Source organism: Sorex fumeus, unplaced genomic scaffold (genome assembly GCF_029834395.1).
Source record: "Sorex fumeus unplaced genomic scaffold, SorFum_2.1 ptg000063l, whole genome shotgun sequence".
Lineage (NCBI taxonomy): Eukaryota > Metazoa > Chordata > Mammalia > Eulipotyphla > Soricidae > Sorex > Sorex fumeus.
The window spans coordinates 13,942,468-13,962,382 of NW_026606120.1; the positions used below are offsets into that span (position 1 = coordinate 13,942,468).

The window sequence follows — 19,915 nt, forward strand, 5'->3', positions numbered from 1 at the left end:
AGAGTTGGGGTGGGCTATGGCGGGATGACAGACAGTGGGGAAGATGTCGGGGAAGGGGAAATGGAGATGCCTACCTGGGCTAGAAGGAGAGTGAGGGAAGCAAGGAGCGAGACACTGAAAGGCCCAGGTAAAGGAGATTCTTGCTTTGCTGAGGTGCTTGGGCTTCGGTCTTTTTTATTGTTGCTATTTATTTGTTTGTTTTTGTTTGATGGCCACACCTGGAGGTACTTGGTTACTCAGGAATTACTCCTGGTGGTGCTCAAGGGACCATATAGGATGCTGGGGCTCCAATCCAGGTCGGCTGTGTGCAAGGCAAACACCTTATGCACTATCACTCGGCCCCTTGGACTTCATTCTGTAGCCAGAGACCGCTGAGAGATTCTTAAGGCAGTGGGAGAGACGATCCCATTTTCATTTTAGAGCTATCCCTCTGTTATACTTCTGAAGAAAACAACTGCCTGACCATTAGATTGGTTCTTTATTGACAGCTTAGTGACTTGCCACTGAAGATAAGCACTGAGATACTTCACTGTCTCAGAGTTCCTGGGGTTCCAGATTCTGGACCAGGTTGTTTCTGGTCTGGCCTGAAAGCTGCAGGCCAGGTGTTGGCTGGGACTGCCCCTCACTTCAGGGGCTGAGTAAGGTCAAGGAAGTGTTTGTTGATTGAGGCTCCTTCAGTATGTGATCTTGAGGGCCTAACTTCCAGCTGCGTGATAACCAGAGCCATCCTCCATTCCTTTGAAGGTGGCTTCTTCTATTGGGCAGCCAACAGCTGCCACCAGATGCTTAATTTAGCAATATATAGTGATCCTGTCCTCAGCAGCTTACATGCTATCCTGTCACCAGGTTCCACTGGTTGGACTCAAGTCAGAGCTTATACCCACATCAAAGGGAATGTAAATACACAAAGCAAGATTCAGGAAATATTCAGAATTGCACTGGAAAAGAAACTTCTGTTTCCCAAACAGGAGTCTGAGAACACAGTCTCAAGGCTTTTGTTACTTCTGACACCAACTGCAAATTTGAAGGGCTCCCAAAGTCATGCCTTTCACATTTCATAATTTGTTAGAATGATTGTGAAACTCCTTGAGGGCCATTATACTTGTGGGTATGTGTTATCCAGCAAATGGGCTTATGAAAATTCAAGGAGGAGATGCATTGAGCAAAGTCTGGGAGAGGTTCAAATGCAGGCCTTCCATGGCTGACATGGTGTCCTAACTTCCAAGCATTATCTATGACAAAATGCACAGGGTCTTAACCACGGAGGGAGGCGCCGCTATGTCTGTTGTTACTCCAGCTTCGGTAAATAGGTATGATCAGTTGACTGAGTGGAGCGTGGTAGAACTCTGTTATCTGTGGCCCAGACTCTCGTCCTCAGTCACCTGGTTCACTTTCTGGCATGTCCCTCCCCAACCCAAACCTATCAGATACTGCTGATCCCATACTGAAATCCCATGTGATGACCCCCATCCTAAGGGAAGGTGTAGAATATCTACCCCAAACCCAGACTTCTCTTTGGACAAGGCCACATTATTTTCAACACAGTCCTTAGTACAATATATGTAAAAGGTAAAGGTAAAGGCCCTCCCGTTGATCGTCGATTTGCTCGAGCGGGCCCAGTAACGTCTCCATTGGAGACTTTGTTGTTACTGTGTCTGGCATATCGAATACTCTCGGTAGCTTGCCGGGCTCTCCGAGAGGGGCGGAGGAATCGAACTTGGGTCGGCCATGTTGGCCGCTTGTAAGGCGAACGCCCTACCCGCTGTGCTATCACTCCAGCGCACAATATATGTAAAAACTTAGATTGTTTCCTGCCCCAGTATTATTGTATCTTAGTGCAGAGCTAACTGAACTTTCACTGTTCAGTAATGAAAGAAGAAAGCTGTTTCATGCACAAGTGTAGTCATTATAACCAACAGAGAGTGGGTCTCTGTAGAGCTCTTCTGAGTACCGTTGTTTTATCTTTGGTGTCTGTATTCCTTTGAAGGTGTCGCATTGGGTTTTTGGTTCTAACCCATAATTGTTTTTCAAGTGCAAGTCACACACACACAAAAATGTTTTAAGGAAATTAAGGTTTGCAAAGAAGGAGTTTCTGGGGGAGGAGGGGTTTTTGTTTGGGGTTTTTGTTTGTTTGTTTTTATTTTTGGAAGTGACTTAGTTCTACTGATAGAGGACATGTTACTGCCAATGGTGTGGCTTTCTGGGAAAGAGTGTTATTTGAGACTCAGAACACATAGGTGGCTGATTTTGTTCTGTCATTAGCCCTTCCAATCTTGGACAGTTTAACTACTTTGTTTCTTTTACCTGCTGAATTAGAATCTAGTAACTACAGAGTTTCTCAACCTCAACACAGTAGAAATTTGGGGCCGGATAATTCTTTGTGGTGACTGCAGACCTGTGCATTTTTAATAGCATATCTGCCCACCAGGTGCCAGTAACACTCTTCCACCTCCTTGTGGCCCTTTCACTGTGACCACCAAATTGTGTCAGACTTGTCCAAGCATTCCCTGTATAGCAAGATCTGCCCCATTGAGATGTACTGTGCTACAGATATTGATAGCCTTTCGAATCCAGTGTTCTGGGACTTTGTGGAAAACCTGTGGTTTGAATCACCAGGTTAAAATCTCATCTTTTGGTCAAATCAGATCAAGATGAGAACTCAAATACTTCCCACATTTAAGACTGAAATGTAGGTGCTGGAGATATAGGACAGTGTCTAAGGCACTTGTCTTGCATGCAGCTGATTCGGTTCTATTCCCAGCATTGTATATGTTCCCCTGTGGCAAAATGATCCTTGAGTTCTGAGCCAAGAATAAGCTCTGATCACCACTACGTGTGGCCCCCAAACAAACAAAAAAAACCCATGGTGAAAAAGAATGAAATGGAAGGAAATTATGCTCAATATAAGGAAAGGTTTATGGTTACAGTGTTCTGTACTTGTGATTCAATTTTGAAATTAAATTAAAATTTTAATTAAGTTATATGTAAATATACTAAAACCTCCATCCAGTGAGACCTAATAAAATGTAAAGTAATGATGGACAGGTCTGCTGTACTTTGATATTTATATCAATTGGTAAATTGTAACATAATGGAAATTTTAGATTTTTGAGCTGTTTTGATTTAGTTTTGCTTCCAGTTGCTTTTATAATTTATTACTAAGATTTGAGGAAAAATGAATTTGGAATTAGGAAACTGATTTTAGTTTTGGCCATCCTCGAAGTCATATGAATCTTAAAAGGTAAAGGTAAAGTCCCTCCCGTTGATCGTCGATTTGCTCGAGCGGGCCCAGTAACGTCTCCATTGGAGACTTTGTTGTTACTGTGTCTGGCATATCGAATACTCTCGGTAGCTTGCCGGGCTCTCCGAGAGGGGCGGAGGAATCGAACTTGGGTCGGCCATGTTGGCCGCTTGTAAGGCGAACGCCCTACCCGCTGTGCTATCGCTCCAGCCCTGAATCTTACAACAGTAAAAGTATATAGAAGTGATAAGAAAAAATACTGGTTTTTTTTTTTTGACCCATGCAATTGGATAAGTATGTCTGTTTTACTTTAGTGATGTCAAACTCAAGAACTGAAGCAAAGGTGTAAAGTGTTTCAGATAATATTTAGGCACTAAAACTAAGTATTCTTAACTAGCATTGCTGTAAACAAATTTATGAAATAACCTTTTAAATTGTTTTTGGTGTATGGGCCACACCGGGCAGTACTCAGGAGTAACTCCTGACTCTGTACTCAGGGATCACTCCTGGCAGTCTCAGGGGACCAGTGCGGTGTCGGGGATCAAACCCTGGTCATCTGTGTGCAAGGCAAGCACTTTACCTGCTGTACTACCACTCCGGCCCCTGAAATAATCTTTTTAATTTCCTTCCTGAAAGTTAAACGTGTTATACTCTTATGACACAGATCTTAGTCTGCTGGCCAGATGTGTTGAAACAGTAGTGACTTGATTGAATGCCTGCAGCTGTCATGCACTTTGCTAAATGCTTGATTGTATTTGCTGTTTCTCTTCGCCCTTTTAACTACCCTCTGAGAGCCATCTTCCTTTTACAGATGAGGAAAGGGAGGCTTCGAGTAGTTAAACAACTTAGTCACCACACTAAACTAGGAGATTTTTCCACCCGAATTCTTTGTACTGAGTGGTTGGATTTTGTGACTTTGTTCTTTGCTAAAGCAAATCCTCAATAATTAAAATGCGTTTTCTCTCATACATGTAGGAGACAAAAAATAAGCTCCAGAGCTCTTTCCCCGCCCCACCGCCACTAGGTAATAATTACTTATTAATTATGACATCTTTATGTCACTCTCACCTTGGAGCTTTTTCCCTTCACTCTTGCCAGTCATATCCTATTCACTCCATCTTCTTTGAGACTTTCACCACTTCACAGCCAGTAACGAAAGTTAGGCTGGCTGTGTTTACTTTTTCTTTTTTTTCCAGTTTCTGCCACTTTAGCATTTTCTTTCTTTCTGCCTGGTTGTTTGATATTACTTTCATATTATTTGATATTATATTATCGAATGAGTTGTTTGATATTATTTTTATATAATTGAATGATTTAATATTTTTTTCGCTTTAATGTTTAAATAAAAGTTTTATTATAGAATTCCTATCACATACAATGACTTCTTTTTTATGAGGAGGTTTAGAACACACCTGGGGTGCTCTGGGCTTACTCTTTGCTTTGTGCTCAGGAATCATTCCTGTTGGGACTCAGGAGACTGTGTGCAGTGCTAGCCATCAAGCCTGATTCTGCAATGTGCAAGGCAAACTCTTACCCAGTGTATTATCTATCTGGCCCCAATACACTGTTTATTCATTGATTTTAGCCACATCAGTAGTGCCCAGGGCTTACCCCTACCTGCTTTCATGCATTATTCCAGGTGGGGCTCAGGGTGCCAGGAATAGAACCCTATTGTGCCAAATGCAACACAAGTACCCTACCCTTTATTCTGTCTCTCTGGCCTCCTGATAACAGTCTTTAAAAAGTTTGCAATCAGATGTTTTAGTATTTCCAGACTTGTAAAATCATCATCTCAAGTAATTTTAGAATATTTTCATCATGTAAAGAAAATCCCTACCGATTCAAATATTTGCAGTCTCCCTATTTTACCATTATTCCCCCACTTATCCCCACCCCCCCAACCCATCTCCCCTGAAACTGGGCAGTCTTTTTAATCTTTTTGTTTCTATAGATTTGCCTGTTAGGGAAATTTTTTTAGAAATTGATGGACTCTTAATAATATGAAGTCCTCTGTGACTGACTTTTCAGTAGCATAATATTTTCATCATTCCTGGTGGCATGTATCAGTTTAATACATTCTTTCCAGCTGAATGATACTCTGTTGAGATGCCATTGTTTTTCCATTCATCCACTGATGGGCATTTGGATGCTTTCTACATTTTGGCTACTTGTGGGTCATGCTGTTATAAACACTGTACACATGGTTTTGTACAGACCTGTGTTTTCAGTGTTCTTAGGTACATACCTAGCAGTGGGATTTCTGGTTCCTGACTAATCTGGGATTTTAAACAACTACAGATAGCTAGACCATTTGACAGTTGTGTATGATGATTCCACATTTTCATATCTCCTAACTCGCCTCTAGATGATCTAACCATCTTGGTGAGTTTGAAGAGGAATCTTGTTGTGATTTTGATTTGCGCTTCTCTGGTGGTACCTCATTACAATTTAAATAATTTTAGGTAAGAAATAGCATTGAACCAGGAAGAGGACTCTAGAGGGCCAGAGCAGGGTACAAAGAGACAGTCCGGGGATCAAGGTGCTTGACCAGCACCACATACGGTCCTCTGAGCACAAAACGTGAGTAAGCTCTGAGTACTGCTGAGTGTTACCCAAAAACTTAAAAAAGAAACAACTAGTGTTCTAGGCTCAACCTCTTCCCTCCCTGTAACAAGTTCATGAGTAGACCAAGTGTGGCAGAGTGGAAGGGAGAGGAAGGAAGAAGAAAGAAGAGAGAAATGAGGCAGGCTTCCAGCTATGGAGCAATCTTCCTGCCTTATGAGCAAAGGGGTGAAGGCAGCCTGAATAGAGAAGCGATCACTAAGAAAATGATGGCTTGAGGAACCAGTCGGGAATGGAGAGGTGTGCTGAGAGTACATAATGGACCAAACATGATAACCTCTCAGTATCTGCATTGCAAACCATAATGCCTAAAAGTAGAGAATATGGGGAATATTGTCTGCCATGGAGGCAGGGGGAGGATGGGAAGGGGGGGTATACCAGGGAGATTGGTGGTAAGGAATGTGCATTGGTGGAGGGATGGGTGTTTGATCATTGTGTGATTATAACCCAAACATGAAAGCTTGTAACTATCTCACAGTGATTCAATAAAACTTAAAAAGAAAAGAGAAATGGCCTTATGTCAGCCCTTGAATCTTGCATCTAATATTGAACCTTGTATGAATATTTTTCAAGTGATTGATTAATGATATATTTTTACTTAATATATAAAATATATGCCCCCGTTTAAATTTTTTTCAATAAAAGGGAGGTGGTCTTAAAAACATTTTACTCTTATTAAAAGAGTTCTTTTTTGGAGAGTGGTACACCTTTTGGTGCTCAGCCCTTACTCCTGGCTCTTAGCTCAGGAATCAAACCTGGTGGACTCGCAGGACCATGTTGGGTGCTGGGGATTGAACCCAGGTCAGCCGCAGGCAAGGAAAATGTCTTATGCGCTGTACTACTGCTCCGCCCCTGTAGATATCTTTAGTGTTTTGCTATCTTTACTTGCACACCAAATATCTTGATGAAATTTAAAGAAGTGAATAGAGTGGTGTTAAGTGTCTTTTGTGTTCATGCTGGATCATGGAAGCTGTCCCTGGGACAGGTGTGTATCTGCTAATCACCTACTTAAAGACATGAAGAACATTAGAGGCTATAGCACAGTGGTAAGATGTTCGCCTTGCACGCCGCCAATCTGAGTTCGATTCCTCTGCCCATCTCGAAGAGCCTGGCAAGCTACCAAGAGTATCTCGCCTGCACGGCTAAACCTGGCAAGATACCCGTGATGTATTCGATATGCCAAAAACAGTAACAGCAGGTCTCACAATTTGTTGTGAGACGTTACTGGTGCCCACTCGAGCAAATCGATGAAAACGGGAGGGCAGTGCAGTGCTACCTCCAGAAAAATGAAGACTCAGCACTTGAAACTGCTTGCAAAATAAAATTTTTTTTCTCTGATATTTGTATATCGTTCAAATTTTTGTTGTTTCCTTGGTTACCTATAAGGCAGCCCCAGATTTGTATTTATCCCTTATTTAGGAATCTATGAAATATTAGCCTGGTAGAGCAAGAAAGCCCATCACAACAGTTAAATCATTTTAACTCTAAGGCATACTTAGTCACTGTCACTGTCACTGTCACTGTCATGTCCTCCCTGTTGTTCATCGATTTGCTCGAGCAGGCCCAGTAATGTCTCCATTGTGACAATTGTTACTGTGTTTGGCATATCGAATACATCACGGGTAGCTTACCAGGCTTTGTCGTGCGGGCAAGATGCTCTTGGTAGCTTGCTGGGCTCTCCGAGAGGGGCAGAGGAATTGAACTCGGGTCGGTCATGTTGGCTGCTTGCAAGGCAAACGCCCTACCCACTGTGCTATCGATTTTAAATGATAGGTTAAATAACACATACTAAGGTTTTAAAGAAGATAATAAAGACTTGCTCAGAATTTAAAGACACTCTAGCTTTAGCACCATGTGAGCAAATATTGAATGTTAGCATGTATTTTCTATTATGTTTTGCTAGAGAAATAGAAGTTATTATTAATACACTTGTGCTAGCATTAGCTTTTCCTTGTGAGCAAAACAGTCATTTATGAGCAAATCTTTCTGTAACTAAAACAAAAACTTTGCTAGTTTAACATTTATTCAGTTAAAATGAAGTAGAAAGAATTGTTTTGCACAAATTGCTAAATATGAATGTGGTGAGATAATTTGTTATTTTTCAGTTACCAAAAACAGCCATTAATTTTGTTGCTTTGATCTTCTGAGAGAAAAATTAATCAAGGGGCCAGAGTGATAGTACAATGAGGAGGGTGTTTGCCTTGCAAGCAATAGACCCAGGTTCAATTCCCGGCATCCCATATGATCTCCTGAGTACTGCCAGGAGCAGTTCCTGAGTGCAAAACCAAGAGAAACCCCCTGACCATTGCTGGTGTGACCCAAAAAAGCCGGGAAAAAATTAGCCTATTTAATGCATCTGCATGTCTGAATTGTTTTGAAAATTAAAAATACCATCTTATGCTCTAAGTCGTCTTTACCAAGGTGGATGAGACTCCTACATCCCTTTTCCCCCAGTCCCTTCCCCTCCTCCCCACATCAATCTCTGGAAAGATCCTGTAGAGTGAGTATACTTTGTATTTATTTAAAGAAGGTCGATTGACAAGGGTCACTGAGTAATTTTTTTTTTTTTGTAAAGTGGGAGTAGACCGAATAAGTTAGGGAACCTCTGCTGGTAGGACCAGGGAGTGTATGTTGTAGTTATGAGATCATAAGCACAAGTGTGTAACTTTCTGGGTCAGAGCCATAGCACGGCAGGTAAGGTGTTTGTCTTGCATGTGATCCACTAGGGTTTAATTCCTGGCATCTAATGGTTCCCTGAGCACAGCCAGGAGTGATCTCTGAGTGCAGAGCCAGGAATAACCCCTGAGCACCTATGGTTGTCTTCCCCTAACACCCCTGCCCCCTACTCAAAAAAAAAAGAGTGTATAAGTTTTCTGAACCCGGGGTTGAGATCTCCAAGCCTGCTTGGTTTGGGACTAGGCCTCCTCCACCCAGATCCCCCATCTTCCAGTAGCTAGACAGTTACACCCACCAACTCACGTGTAACCCCATCAAGAGCCAAGATTCAGAGACTATAAAACCAAGCTCCCGGAAGCGCACAACCACGAATTGTCTAGTTCTAACTCTCAGAGAACCCAGCAGTCTACCGAGAGTATCCTGCCTGCATATAAACCTAACTGGGAACACCTGTAAAGGTGATTAGAGGCTGCCCCAAAAGCCTCCATCCCTCTCGGAGAGCCCAGCAAGCTACCGAGAGTATCCTGCCCGTATGGCAGAGCCTGGCAAGCTACCCGTGGTATACTCGATCTGCCAAAACCATGATGGTCCTCATTGTCCTGACCCTGAAAGAGCCCCCAATATGCCATTGGGCTACACTAGCACATGACCGGGATGAATGGAGACATTACTGGCGCCTGTTTGAGCAAATCGATGAACAATGGGGTGATAGTGATAAGTTTTCTGGAGATTAGGTTCAAGAAACCAATCTATTCTTGATACAGATGACTGCTCATCACTTCAAGATCAGCTGTTACTCAAACATTGTCCTCATTGTGACTTAAAGCACATTGCTTCTTCCTCCTAGCTTGTCACGCTTTTTCACCATTATTAGAAAAATTACTTTATTAGAAGTGGCATACTTTTATTAACATGATAATTTTATTTTGTTTTGTTTTTGTGCTACACTTGGCAGTTTTCAGGTTTTGCTCCTGGCTCTACACGCAGGGATCATTCCTTGTGGTACTTGGGGGACCCATATGGGATGCCGAGGATCAAACCCAAATCAGATTTATGCAAGGCAAAATGCCTTACCTGCTGTACTATCTCTCTAGCCCCAGGAATATTATTTTTAAAGTTAGCTTTTGATTGCCATTAGAAATCCTAATTCTAATTTACAATTCTACAGACATGTTTCATTTTGAGTAAAATCTAATCCTACATAATGTCACAAATATAACACTAATAAATTTAAACTATAATTCTAGATATATTACTGAGAACTATGCATGCCTAGTTAAATTAGTAATAAGACTTTGAGAACTTATAAATGTATACCTATATAGTTTCTTGCCATTCCTGACTTCCATAATAGTGAGGGTCAATGTTTTCTTCTGGTACTTGTTCTCCTGGACCTTCATTATGACCAGTATTCTCTTCACTATCAGCATCATCATGGAATCTGAAAACTTGAGTCTTCAGTTGTATTGTTTCACCATTACTACTTCTTTGTTCACCGTAATAGATGGTATGGATATAAGGGAAGCAGAGGAAAATGTACGAGCCTATTGGCTCTCTTAGCTTGTTTTGGTCCACACGAATGTATGTCAGATGGTGGTTATTTAGTGGGTCAGCTGATGGACACATCAGTGTAACATTGATACCTGAAAAATATGAATCAAAAATTCTGCATTATACCCATAATCCTGTACTGATTCTTATTAAAATGTTATATGGGATGTGATTTTATTATTTAAAATGGGTATGTGTGGAATTAGATCTATTTATTTTATACATTAAATACTAAAATGGAAAATAAAACTATAAATTTCATAGTTTTATATAATTCATTTTATAAATGTATTTTATATTTCAAAGTAAATGAGCTTTGACTAATAAGTAATTTGAGTAATCAACTCTTAGTAAGCAATCTCAAAATAAAAAAATTCATCAAGTGAATACACATTAATAATTACAAACAAAATAGTAATGGAAATAAAAAGTAATAAAGTCCTACCATGCAGAATATTCATGTTTGTTTATAGTACTATTTCTTTTCTTTTCTTTTCTTTTTGGAGGGGGGTCACACCCAGTAGTGCTCAGGGCTTACTCCTGGCATTATGCCCAGGGATCACTCCTGGCATTGCTTGGAGACCATGTGGGGTGTCCGAGATCAAGCCCTGGTCTTTCCTATTGTACTGTCTCACTGGCCCCTCCAGTACCATGTCCTAATGTTAAGGGTTACAAAATCCAAAGCAAAGGTCTATAAATTTTACATCATTTTAATAAAAAGTTTATGCTATTCTCTGAGGTCAATTTTTGCCACTTCCTTCAAAGCAACCATTTTCAGTAATATGTAAAGCATGGACTTTTAAAAAGAGATTTGTTCTTTTAAAGGTGAATATTATTCTCTCTGTTTTAAAAAATAATAAACTTTAACATACTTTCGATTTCATTATTCTCTAGGTAGAGGTGTTCTAGATTCCGTGGGATATAGAATGCTTGCTTCAGTTTGTTGTGTCCAACATTGAGCTCTACCAGATTGGAAAGATTAAAACTGTTATATGGGATGTCTTGCAGTTTGTTGTGTGACATTCTTATGGCATGAAGTTTTGGAAGTTTATTGAAGTAATTCTCTGGTATAGAAGAAATGGAGTTATTTTCTAAGGACAGATACATAAGTGAAGGTGGCAAACCAGGTGGCATTGATGCTAATTTGTTATAACATAGGTTGAGTTGCATCAGCTTTTCCATCTTGGCAAGAACTCTTTCCCCTAAAGTAGAGTCATCTAGCTGATTATGGCAGAGGTCAAGCATGGTCAGGTTTGGGAGCGTTTCCAGGATGTTTGCCTGCAGTCTGGAGATCTGGTTGTAACCCAGAAGGAGTCTTTCCAGAGACCTAGGAAGCGGAGAGGGAAGTTCTTCTAGATGGTTATGCTGGAGGTGAAGTTGGAGTAGATTTGCTAGCTTGGCAAACACACCAGCATCGATCTTGTGAGACTGAATTTTGTTGTGGCTGAGGTCGATTTCTTGAAGATGAGTAGCGTTGGCGAAGGAGTCTAAAGGCACTGCCTCTATCTCATTGAACTGCAGGTAGACTTGCCGCATGTGTGCAGGGATCTTTGGGATGGTCTGGAGTTTGCGGTTATCACAGTACATTGACAGTGGGAAGTTCAGCGGACAGAAGCATTCACTGGCGCAGCCTAGAGTTTGAGGAAAAGGAGCGCCATAATCTATATTTTGATGAAAATGGAATTCAGGCTGGTAGACATCATCTGACTCTTGATCATAATCTTCATCCCATTGATAACTTTCATATTGGCCATATACTTTGACTCCAAGAAAGAAGAAAAGAGCACATATTGGACTTAAAACACCCATGTTCTTTTTTGTTGTTGTTCTGTGGTAAGAAGAAAAGGTAATATTAGGAAAGGTGAGTGAAACTTTGAATAATTCTAGAATAATTCTTGCTTAATATGCATATCTATATTGAACTATATGAAGGTGTATTCAAGATAATTGGGCAGTGCATGAATCAAAATTGATTTTTAAGTACCATTGAGTGTTTCGTTTTGTTTTGAAGTCACATCTTGTATTGAATTTAGACCCATGTTCTTCCCCATGCCAGGAGGAGTGCTGCAGTAGTTCAGGATGCAGTCAGGTGTGCTTTCTATTCATTTAAAGAGGCTAGATTTCCACGGAGCACTGAATAATTTTTTTTCCTGAAAAGCGAGAATTAAGTGAAATAAGTTGGGAACCTCTGGCTAGACTAAGTGGACCATCTTGGTTTTGTTTGCTTAGTTGGTTTGGTTTCTTTTGGGCCACACTTGGCCATGCTCAGGGCTTATTCCTGGCTCTGAGCTCAGGGATTACTCCTGGTGGACTCAGGGTACTATACGGGATACCGGGGATTGAACAAGGCACATGCCTACCCACTGTACTATCTCTCTGCCCCCCAAAATAGGTGCAACTTGATTGTCTTGACTACTGGACTATATATTTATAATGATAGCCTGGTATCTCTCAACCCGCCAAGCCAGCTGCTACCTTGATGACAAATGTTGGATATCCTCACTCGCTGATTGTCCCTTCACTCATGGTCACCACTGCTGTGAGGCCAGTGTTGGAGTTAGAGCTTTAACAAACTAGGACATTCTTAAAGGACCACAAAACTTCTTATTGCAGCTTCCATTTGCTGATGCTTTTGTCTGCCGCGTGAACCATTCCCTTGATGTATAAAAAATTTGACCTATGAGTCAGTATGAAGTAACTGACCTTTCTTTCTCTTGATATTTTTCCCTGCGGTTTACTGTGCTTTCAAATTTTTCTTTTCATGAAGCATTTTCACTATGATTTAATCTCTTGACTCTACTCACTACTTCAAACACCAAATACCCATGATACTTACATTGTACACACAATTTCAGTTTCTTCTCTGCATCTTTTTTTAATTAATATTTTTTTGGCTTTTTGGGTCACACCCAGCGATGCTCAGGGGTTACTCCTAGCTCTGCACTCAGGAATTACTCCTGGCAGTGCTTGGGGGACCATATGGGATGCTGGGAATCGAGCCCGGGTCGGCAGACACCCTACCCATTGTGCTATCACTCCAACCCCTTAATTAAAATTTTATTTTTAATCTCTCACCACTCCCTCTTCCCCACACACACACACACACATTTTTTTTTTAATTGCTGTGGAGAATAGCAGCATTGCTCATGTCTGGGCACATTTTTAGTAGCGGTGCTGACCTGAGTTCCCATCCCAGTTTGCCTTGCTCACACATGAGCCTTGGGCCACTGAGGCTTGTACCCCTTTCAGTTTGTATCCAGTAGGCTATCCCACACGGTTTTCATCACCTTCCTAGCACCCTTCTTTACACTGATATTTTTGGTTAAATCATAGGTATGGGCTGGAGTGATAGCACAGCAGGTAGGGCATTTGCCTTGCACACGGCCGACCCAGCTTCGATTCCTCCATCCTTCTTGACAAGCTCCCGCATGGAAGAGCCTGGCAAGCTCCCCGTGACATATTCGATATGCCAAAAACAGTAACAAGTCTCACCATGGAGATGTTACTTGTGCCCACACGAGCAAGTCGATGACCAATGGTAGGACAGTGCTATAGTGCATAGGTATACAGATATTTAAAGCATATTGTCTTTGTCTCACTTGTCTCTTTTGGTAGAGGCTCAGAGAGACAATCAGGAAGTGCAGTGAACACGTGTGGATGTGAAAGGACATGGAGATCAGAGATCGGGAAATGTGTAGAAAGTGGGAAGGAATGTAATGGGTACACAGTAAGGATCAGAGGCATGGAGACATCATGGTGGTATGTAGGAGGGAGCCTCAGTTTGAGGGGAGAGTGGATTCCCATGTGAAAACCTTGAAGTGGGAGTGAATGATGGGTTGTGTCTTGGAGGAGCCTGTAGTTTCAGTGCTGTCGCTTATGGTGGGCCATTCACTAAACATGTTGTCTCTACAGTGAGCATTATGATGAGTTGCCTACTCACCAGGCATTTATTAGAGTCGTTTGAGACATGCATGGGAAGATACTCGAAAATAGAAAAGTGAATCATACAAAGTTAGTGTGTTATTTAGGAAAGGTTGAAATAATACTTGCATCTCTCATCTGAGGCCTTTCTGCCCCTTCCCTATTTAATCCAGGTGTCATGAGAGAACTATTATCCTAATGTGTGATTTGTATATAATGAAATTCTTGTTCAGAGTGGCATTAGCTATTCTTTATTGCTGGGATCATTCAGGAAATAGATAGTTGAATCACATTCTTTGACAGAACCCCATTTGAAACACTGCGCAAACCCTCAGCTCATTTCTTTTCTTTTGAGATACACTCTACAGTGCTCCTCCCCAGTCTGTGCTCAGGGGTTGCTCATATGGTGCTCCAGGCATGATAAGGTACTCAGGGATTGAACCTGGGCCCTCTGCCTGCAAAGCCTGCCCTTGACCCTGAGAGCCAGCAATCCAGCTCCTCCTCTTGCTTTGCTCTTCAAAAACTAGAAACATTTCAGTGCTAGTGTTGTGTGTACTGGGGATTTGCTGTGGCCATTCAAGTAGAGCCAGAGACCCTCAGCCTTTTCCTTTCACTCATATTTGCTCCAGTCTTCCTCGTGCTCCATTTCCACACTCACATTGTGGGCCTTGTCACCAGAGCTGCGGCCCTGACTATCACACTCTGTCAATGCCTCCTACCTTTGTAACTGATTCTACAGTTATTCTTTAGTAATTTGACTCAACAACAACAGCAACGAAAGGATGCAGTTTAATGTGATCTAAAACAGCAATTCTCCTGTTTTCTCATTACGCCTCATCCACACCTCCCTGAACACCTAGTTCCTTCTTACCAATCTAGACCATCTCATTTCTCGCTGTTGGCATGACTTTGCTCATGTCCTAAACTCCGTGTTTTCCTTTTTCCTCATGCTCTTCTGGTGACAGAAACCCTTGTTACTCTAATTCTCCACCTACAATTTATCAGCTAGAATCATGCAGCCAAATGGGACGAGAGAAGTGGAACATGCCAGTTGTTTTTTTTTTTTTTTCCTGTATTTGTGACCACTCAAGTGCTCCTGAGATGAACAACCAGTTGGATCAGTGTTTCTCTGCTGGGGCCATATGACCCCCTGGGTGACTAGGATGTGAGATTAGGGGGCCAACTGGTAGGACGGGGGGACCACGGGAAGGATACAAGGTCAGTCCACAACTGGAGAAAGGCTGAAAAACACTCCCTTAGACTATTTCTTTCCCTTCCTCCCAGAGAAGCCTCTTTATTCTCTTTTGATTTTGAATGATCACCTTACTTCCCTTTTATGGTTTGTTTTTGATTTTGATCTACACCTGTTTAGGAGTTACTCTGATTCTGCACTCAGGAATCACTCCTGGCACTGCTCAGAGGTCCATATGGGATGCCAGGGATCAAACATGGGTCTGCTGCATGCAAGACAAGCGCCCTACTTGCTGTACTATCTCTCCGACCTCCGTATTTTTGTTTATTTGTGAAAAGAATAATAAATAATTTACTCATATATTTTCTTATATTTATCTTATCCCTACCTCCAGGGGAACACACAAGCACGCACGCGCGCGCGCGCACACACACACACACACACACACACATGCCCTTAAATAATCTGTGTGTTGAAAATTTAGATTTCCTAAACAGACTGTATGCAGTGTCTCTTCTATTTTTGAGATTCATGGCCTGTGCATTGTGACTGGCCTGTGTAGGGTTCTCAAGGAGGTAGACAGATTAGGTTTCCAGATTGGAGAGATAAGCTAAAACTTATAAGCAATCAAAGGATGAGTGTTTCGGAGACAGTGATTGTTTGGAGCAAAGTAAGATGATTAAAGCCAATCTGGACTAGAACTTGCATGGCCTGAATTTTGACTACATTTAATAAATTAATACATTGAAATAGTGCTCTTCACATTGCGTGTTGGTGTGTGAAGCAAGGGAGTCTTGAGAGAGGGACTCTGGAGATAGCCAAGCTGCTCAGTGCTTAGTGGGCCTGACAGGATGTTCTTTCACCTGCTAGATCTCAGCTTGGACTATATATTGTGTCCACATGATTATTCAGTTAACTTTCCAAACATTAGTAGGGACTGGAGCAATAGTACAATGGTATGGCTCTTGTATGCAGCCAACCAGATTTGATCCCGAGCACCCTGTATAGTCCTCTGAGCCCTGCCAGGAGTAATCCCTGAATGCAGAGCCAGAATTAACCCTGGGCGTTGCCAGGTGTGGCCCCCAAACAAACAAAAAAATCCCAAACCCAAGCTTTGGTAAATAGTTAATATGACAGTTACTTCAGTTCATGCTTATCTTAGAGGTGAGGCCCTGTGCTTAGAGGGTGTAGAAATTAAGGACCCATGAAGAGACATCCCCTCTATTAAAAGCAGACAAGTTAGTGACAAAACACAAGTGTTTGTTGGGGGAGGGGCCTGGAGACTTGGGTAATAATTTTGTTTTACTTCTGCTCAGGGCTTACTCCTGGCTCTTGCACTCAGGAACCACTCCCGGCAGTGCTTGGGGGACCATGTGGGATGCTGGGGATCAAACTGATCTTTGCCTGGTGAAATTATTTTTTGGCTTTTTTGTTTGTTTGTTTATTTTTTGCCACATCAGGGGCACTCAGGGCTTATTCCTGGCTCTGCACTCAGGGAGCACTCCTGGCAGGTTTGGGGAACTATATGGGATGCTGGGGATCAAACCAGATCTGCCTCATGCAAAGCAAGTGCTCTACCAGCTGTACTGTCACTCTGATCCCTAAAATGACCTTTTCAAATTATTTATTTATTTTTGTAAATTTTTGGTTTATTTTTAGTTTTGGGGCACTACCTGGAGATGCTCAGGGATCAAATGTGGGTCAGTTTTGTGCAAGGCAAGTGTACTGGTGTACTATCGCTCCAGCCCTATGATTATCTCTCTTTTTTTTTAATTATTATTTTTTAGGGGGGTGGTCACAGCTAGAGATGCTCAGGGGTTACTACAGGCTCTGCACCCAGGAATTACTCCTGGCAGTGCCCAGGGAACCAAATGGAATGCAATAGATTGAACCCAAGTTAGCCATATGCAAGGCAAGCACTGTATCCACTATACTATTGCTCTACCCCAATGATTCTTTTTTTAATCCAAATTTTCTTTTCAGTCTTCTCAGCCATTTTGCTAACAGCCATTTAAAAGATTACTTATGCTTGTCTCCAACTACAGTTTATGTCTTGTTCCTTATAAAATAACTCAGCAAAGTAGTGGAATTCATCATCAATCATCTTGTTTCCACTCCTAATTTTTTACAGGATCTAATACAATCCATGGGAGTGAATAATTGAATTAGAATCAGCGAATAGTAGATTATACTTTGTTAGCACTGCTAATGTAGAATGTTTCTAGGCATTTATTTCACACTAATGATTCATGAAAATGAACATGGTCATAGAAAAAACATGGCTGGGGTTTTTGCTCATTTTAGAAAATCACAATATACTGTATTCTTCACTTTCTTATTAAATTGCTTAGCTTAGTAGACAACAAATATGAAAAAGGAAGCTTAAAACAAAGAAAAATTTGTTATTTGTGTTAAAAAAAGTATTCAGTAACATGAAAGTTTTTTTTATCTACAAAAGCTTCTATATCATAACATTTCTTTAGGGAAAAACTCTTGCTTTCATCAAGAAAACTTTTATTAAAATTATTAATTAAAATGAGACAAAACATATTCTGACAAGCTTAAAGTAGTTGGAAAGCCTCATGGCATTTTATTATTTTAAAGAGTTAATTGCTTTATTGGTATCCATGGAAAAAAGTCTGAGAAACCAATTACTATAATTCAGAACACTTTTCAAAACAATTTTTAAATTTAACTCTACAAAATTAGTACACTTCACTTTTTCATCCAAGAACCAAATAAGACTAATTTGCTGTTTAAAAAGTCAGAAGTCTCAAATTATCTTTTGCTAAAATACATTGAAATATTAATTAAAACCCAAGAAATTAGATCTTCTGGTACTAAATAATACACTCACATTTTTCCTGTGAGTAAGAGGGCAATGGAAACAAAAATAATCTATTATCAGAGCTCAATAGAGATTTTAAGAAAATTTCTAGTAGTATTTGTTCAAATATACGTCTTCCCTGCAGTACTGTTTAGCTATATGCTCAAGGCATTTAAAATTGAGACAGAGACTGAAATTGATGCCGTTAACTTGAGAAATTTTTATTCATAGTAAAATAAATGTAAACAAAGATTATTTAATGGGTAAACCAGACATTAGACAATTACAAGCAATTACTACTTTTTTCCTCTGAACATTTTGGCTAATCAAAATCTTTAAGCTATTGCTTACCTGAATGTGCTTTTATGATGCTTGAAATCTATTTTAGTACTAAAAAATTCAAATATACTTTAAAAATCTAACAGTAGAAATACTTATTGTAAAAAATAAAAATTATTTTATCATCATACCTGTAGAGTTTGCTTTAGTTTTCAAGAGTTGATGAATTTGCAAATTCTGTAAATGAATCAGAAATTCCTAAATTCTTTAACTGAGTCTCTTAAAAATCCACAGTGACTGTGTGTCCAGACAGGCTGTCCCATGAATTACTGTAGCAATTTAAGCAAATATAATCTGCTTGGAAAACACTTGGGTTGAATTAAAATTATGTATTTCTTTTCATTATACAAAACTTTGTGGATTCAAATTAAGATGCTTGTGTTTTAGTCAGATTAATGTGGTTTTCTTCTTTTTTTCCCCCCCTTAATTTTGGTTTGAGGTGTGGTAAGAATTTCCTCTAATGTGAAAGACAAACACAACTAAATGAAACAGCATGTACTAATCACTGTTTTTATTTCCATTTTCATGCCAAAGAATTTTTCAAATTACGGTCCTCTGTAGCATGGAGCTCAGTGTCTGGGCGATTTATGGTGGAATTCAGGGTCAGTGTGAGACCTTCTTTGTCTGGCATTTTATGTTCACGCCAGCGCTTCTTCTTATTAAGAATCAGCATTTCACATCTAATTTATTTCTCAAAGGACTTAGTTTTTCCTTGGTGACAAAGAATACATTTAATTTATCTTTTCCGTGCAAGTGATTCACCTTTTTTATCAGCTGTTTCCCCTCTCACCTTTATCCCAAATATACTCACAAGAAGTGGAACCTTTGGAAGTGAAATGCTCTTGATTTCTGAATGTAGTGCTCTGCGTTTACAGATGTTTCTCTCATTTGCCTGTTTCTAGTTGTACAAAAAAATGGCATAGTATCGAATAAGATAAAGTTAGGAACTTCTGTTACTATTGCCCTTACTTTTGCAAATGTAGAACATTTCTTCTTTCCATTAAGCTATTTCTCCTCAAAAATAGGAGATGCTTAAATGGCTATATTTTTATGCTAGTGTTTTCATATTTTAGAAGCTTGTATCTCTTGGCAACTCTGAGTACATTCTTTGGAAGACTCTTGTGTATACTAATGAGGAAAAGTGAATCCTGGAATTCTTCCTATTTTCCTCAAAAATAGTGTTTTTCATTAGGGTTTCACAAAGGACTCACAAGATTCATTTTGCCATACTTCAGGTTTTTAAAGTTTATCCAGCGCTTTAAGTGTTACTTTGGCAGACTTGTGAAACTCTAGTTTATTATTTAAGACATTGGTATGAACAACGTAGCAGACCATATATAGGCCAAGATTTCGTCTTGCTGCTGATCGTTTCCATATGTTTCCTATTGCTTTTTGTTCTTTAGCCTCAGGTTTTCACACTGAGGAAGAGAGCTAATCTGTGCTTCTGAAATTAATCCTTCTAGAAGATTAATATAAGATTAAGTTCTTTTAAAGTCAAATTCTTTTCGAAGGTTAATTTAGAGGCAACAATTTTTATATAGTTTCT

General features: G+C 40.3%; 2 protein-coding genes across 2 annotated transcripts in view; one reads left to right on the top strand and one right to left on the bottom strand.

Annotated features, from left to right (window-relative positions):
* The window catches only part of CENPP (centromere protein P), a 218,123-nt gene that overhangs the window by 56,790 nt on the left and 141,418 nt on the right, over nt 1-19,915 (top strand). The gene's annotated exons all lie outside the window — the stretch shown is intronic.
* Nucleotides 9,484-18,688, bottom strand: OMD (osteomodulin). Its single transcript, XM_056127786.1, has 3 exons — nt 18,501-18,688; nt 10,963-11,918; nt 9,484-10,182 (listed from the first exon to the last, which is right to left on the bottom strand). The coding sequence occupies exons 2-3, from the start codon at nt 11,897-11,899 to the stop codon at nt 9,857-9,859; spliced, it is 1,263 nt and encodes a 420-aa protein (XP_055983761.1). The 5' UTR covers nt 11,900-11,918; nt 18,501-18,688; the 3' UTR covers nt 9,484-9,856.